Here is a 4,137-nt window from a genome sequence, read left to right as displayed (position 1 = left end):
GGAATGTCTGTTCTGTATTGGAGTACAACATATTATGAGGGTATATTTTTATTCTATTTAAATACTAATAAAGAAATAGAAAGGAAAAACACTCAAGTAGTATTTGTTTCACGAGAACCACAACAAAAGATGAGGGAAATTCGTGCATATGAGCGCTCTAAAAGAAAAGCTCAGCCCATCATCAGATCGACACTGATTGGTGGGGTCACCTTGTCAGCAACAAGGTCGAACCAGACCACGCAAACCATCACCACTCTGTCTCTCCGCTCGCACCAACGCGTCCGTTCCCTCGCCGCCGGCGCCGCCGCGCCGCCGCCTGCAGCAGTACACCATGCTCCGCCTCCACAAATACATCCTCACCCAACTCCTCCCTTCTTCCCCCGCTTCCACCATCTCCCCTCTCCACCGCCTCATCTCCGCCGTCGCGCCCGCCGTTTTCCCCAACCCTAGCTTCGCCGTCGAGGACTACCTCGTCGCCACCTGCGGCCTCACCCGACCACAGGCCGCCAAGGCCTCCGCCAGGCTCTCCCACCTCAAATCCCCCGCTAAGCCCGACGCCGTCCTCTCCTTCCTCGCCGGTCTCGGCCTCTCCACCGCCGATGTCGCAGCCCTCGTCGCCAAGGACCCCAAGTTCCTCTGCGCCAAAGTGGAGAAAACCCTGGCCCCCAACGTCGCGGAGCTCAGTCGCGGCCGCTTCCGCAGTAGATCCATCCTCTCCAAGCTGCACTACTACCTGCCTCTCTTCGACTCCTCCGAGGGCCTCTTCCGGGTGCTCAAGCGCGGCGCCGGCCTTCTCTCGGCCGACCTCGAGCGGGTGGTCAAGCCCAATGCTGCGTTCCTTCGGGAGTGCGGGCTAAGTGATTGCCACATTGTCAAGTTGTGCATCGTTCAGCCATGGCTGCTCCCCTCCAGCATGGAGCGCATCCGGGCAATGGTGGCACGTGCTGAAGGTATTGGTGTGCCTCGTGGCTGTAAGATGTTCAGACACGCGTTGCATGCTGTTGCACGCCTCAGCAACGAGAAGATCGCCACCAAAGTGGAGCACTTGAAGAAGACATTTATGTGGTCAGATGCTGTGGTCGGCATTGTTGTCTCCAAGTTTCCATCTGTGCTGTTGAGGTCTAACCAGATGCTGCAGAGCAAGTCAGAGTTCCTCGTCTCTGAGGTCGGGCTGGAACCGACATACATTGCTCATCGTCCAGTAATGCTTAGTTACAGCCTAGAGGGCCGACTCAGGCCCCGGCACTACGTTGTAAAGTTTCTCAAGGAAAATGGATTGCTAGATCGTGACCGGGACTATTATAGAGCAGTCATGATCAGCGAGAAAGAATTTGTGGAGAAGTTCATATGCCCTCACAAGGAAGCTGCACCACACCTTGCTGAAGACTATGCAGCAGCTTGCAGAGGGGAAGTGCCTTCCAGTTTCAGATTTACATAAACCAAGAGCGGGCTATGAGAATTGGTGACTGTGTATGACGCAGCAGAGTTTATGCTCTGTGCAGTCAGCTAGTAATTTCTGTTTCGGTGTTATTTGCCTAATTGGATGTTTGTTGTCTGCTCTAGTATGTCTGGTACATGTCAATTTAGTGTCGCTAATTCCATATGAAACTGATAATTTGATTGTGACTTCTTTGTATGTCTATCACACCATTCCAGTAGAGAAGGAAGCATCGCACTATGGTGAACATGTCCATCCTCATATCATATTGGCACACATAATGGAACCAAGAGTGTGTGAGATCAGGGCATTTCTGCAAATGGTTTCAAATATCAGAGATAGAGTATGTCTGCATACTCCATCATTATGTTCTCAAATGACCATTGCAGTTTTCAGTGCAATCCTTGACTACCTAAAGGACAGACCCAGTGCATAGAAGCTCCCACACAAGGTGGGGTCTGGGGAGGGATTATAGGAACCTAGTCTTACCCCTGCAAAGTGCAATGCAGAGAGGCTGGTTCGAACCCAGGACCTCTTGGCACAAGTGGGGAGGACTTCACCACTGCGCCAGGCCTGCCCTCAATCCTTGACTACCTATCCATGAAAAATGTTCTCATTTTGGTCATTATTAATTGAAGTCTCAAAATTTCCCTTTGGATAGCTGAAACAATTGTGGAGTTGTTGATGGCCACTGCCGAGGATGTAGTTTTGAACTAGTTTGTTGGTTCCTTCCTCTTAGTTCTTCTAAGCTGAAAGCCTTCGTTTCCCTGCAGTTGCTCTGTTTATAAGATACTTACTGTACAAGAAAGCAGGTCATTGTTTACTACTAGTACTTTGTATCAGCTTTTGCTTTCTCGCTCTATGTTTTTTGGATGGCCTATTGGCTTGTACTTTTTCTAGGGACATCTGATCTCAAAATTGAATAATGGTGTTCGCGTTATGAAAATACTTGGCAGTTTTACAGCTACTTCAAAAAATTTATCACCTTTTGAAAGCCTTGTATTACTTAAGCTTTATCAAGCACAAAAAGATAGGCCATGTTGTTTCCTTCACAATATTAATTATAATGTTAAATGTATTATATATCTAGATGACTGTTAGGACTGAAGTTCGAGAGCCACTGGGTCCATTTTATGCCACACAAGCAAGACCCAATGTATCCACACATACAGTGTAAACAACTATTGGAGTTATCAGGTTGTCGTTGCAGTTAACACTTTCGTTAGCCTTTTCTCTTTATTTGCTTCAAGGACCACTGACAGTAGTGCACTTAGTTACTTCCTGGTACTCTTGTTGGTGGAAGTGTTGCATCAAAGAATGTAAACAAAGGGGCTCGATGAGATGACTACATGGTATGAATCTTCCACGAGTGAATACCACAAGTTGCTTATCTCCCTGTTGAAGATACTGTGTCAGCGAAAGGGGAAAGTACTCGCACCTTTTGGGTCTGACTCATCACAACAGGTACTTTCTTTGTTTCATGCTTCATTTTGTTGCAGTCGTAGTTGTACTTATATTACTGTTCTATTGTGTGCCTGTAAGCTTGTTCCCCTTTGCTATAATTATTCATTCAGAATTTTCATCAGAAGGAAGATGCCCATAATGAAGGGGAGCCTTGGCGCAGTGGTAAAGCTGCTGCCTTGTGACCATGAGGTCATGGGTTCAAGTCCTGGAAACAGCCTCTTACAGAAATGTAGGGAAAGGCTGCGTACTATAGACCCAAAGTGGTCGGACCCTTCCCTGGACCCTGCGCAAGCGGGAGCTACATGCACCAGGTTGCCCAAGGAAGATGCCCATAATGCATGTTTGACTTAACCACCCTTGTGTTGTGATGATGTCATATAGTGCAAGCAAACTAATACTTTTGATATGATTACCATTTCTGAACGGTTATGACGGATGCATTAGACTTGTTTTTTTAATAATTATTATGTTTGGTATTATTGCCTGGCCATATCATAGGTTCTGATTCTACATTTCCCCTCCACCGAACTATACTGGTTTCTGAACTGAACTATTACCTGCAACTACCGGCTACTGGTTTCAACCTGTTTTACGGTCCTCATTTAGGCTACAATTTAAAATGGTTCCTCTCAAGGATTTAGAAGATTACAGACTTGGCTTATACCCAGTGCCACTAGTATCTCAAATTATATTCTGTGTCATTGGCATATTTAGCCAAGTGTCCCCCACCGCCAGTACTACTTTGTGGATTTTACACTGTCTGAAATGAAGATAAAGATGTGTCTCATGGGGTAGCAGTAGCATCTTAGTTTATCATCTCGATAGGCTATAGAGCAAGCGGTCGCTGGGTATGTATATTTGTTCAGTGTGCTTACTCAAAAGTTTTCGATTTGCTGAATGTGGATGTTTCTTCCTTTCTGCCAGGAGAAGATGATCTGAAACTGGATGCAGACGCATGACGCCTAAAACGAGGCGGAGGATCAGCTTCAGTCCAGGGCACATTGCAGTCAGTCAGCCAGCCAGACTTCCAAAGTTTTCGATTTTCAATTTGATTTTGATTTGCTTGCGGATTATTGAGAGCTACGTGGAGATGGAAGAGCAGTTTGATTAACTAGCAAATGTTGAGCTGAGAAGATGGCACCCAATATATGTTCAAATAATTTACATTAGATGGGAGTGTGTTGGCCGTTGGATAAACAAAATCTTGCGTTGTCTGTGACGGGCTCGACTCTAAA

At 46.4% G+C, this 4,137-nt stretch overlaps 1 protein-coding gene across 1 annotated transcript; it reads left to right on the top strand.

Moving 5' to 3' along the window:
* The first annotated feature begins 220 nt into the window (after positions 1-220).
* On the top strand, positions 221-1,629 carry LOC123135750 (uncharacterized). The gene has a single exon (XM_044554956.1). It carries the CDS (start codon positions 332-334, stop codon positions 1,436-1,438), a length of 1,107 nt encoding a protein of 368 aa, XP_044410891.1. The 5' UTR covers positions 221-331; the 3' UTR covers positions 1,439-1,629.
* Positions 1,630-4,137: the final 2,508 nt, after the last annotated feature.

Source organism: Triticum aestivum, chromosome 6B (genome assembly GCF_018294505.1).
Source record: "Triticum aestivum cultivar Chinese Spring chromosome 6B, IWGSC CS RefSeq v2.1, whole genome shotgun sequence".
Lineage (NCBI taxonomy): Eukaryota > Viridiplantae > Streptophyta > Magnoliopsida > Poales > Poaceae > Triticum > Triticum aestivum.
The sequence above is the reverse complement of the archived record's forward strand: the minus strand, read 5'-3'. Positions and strand labels throughout refer to the sequence as shown.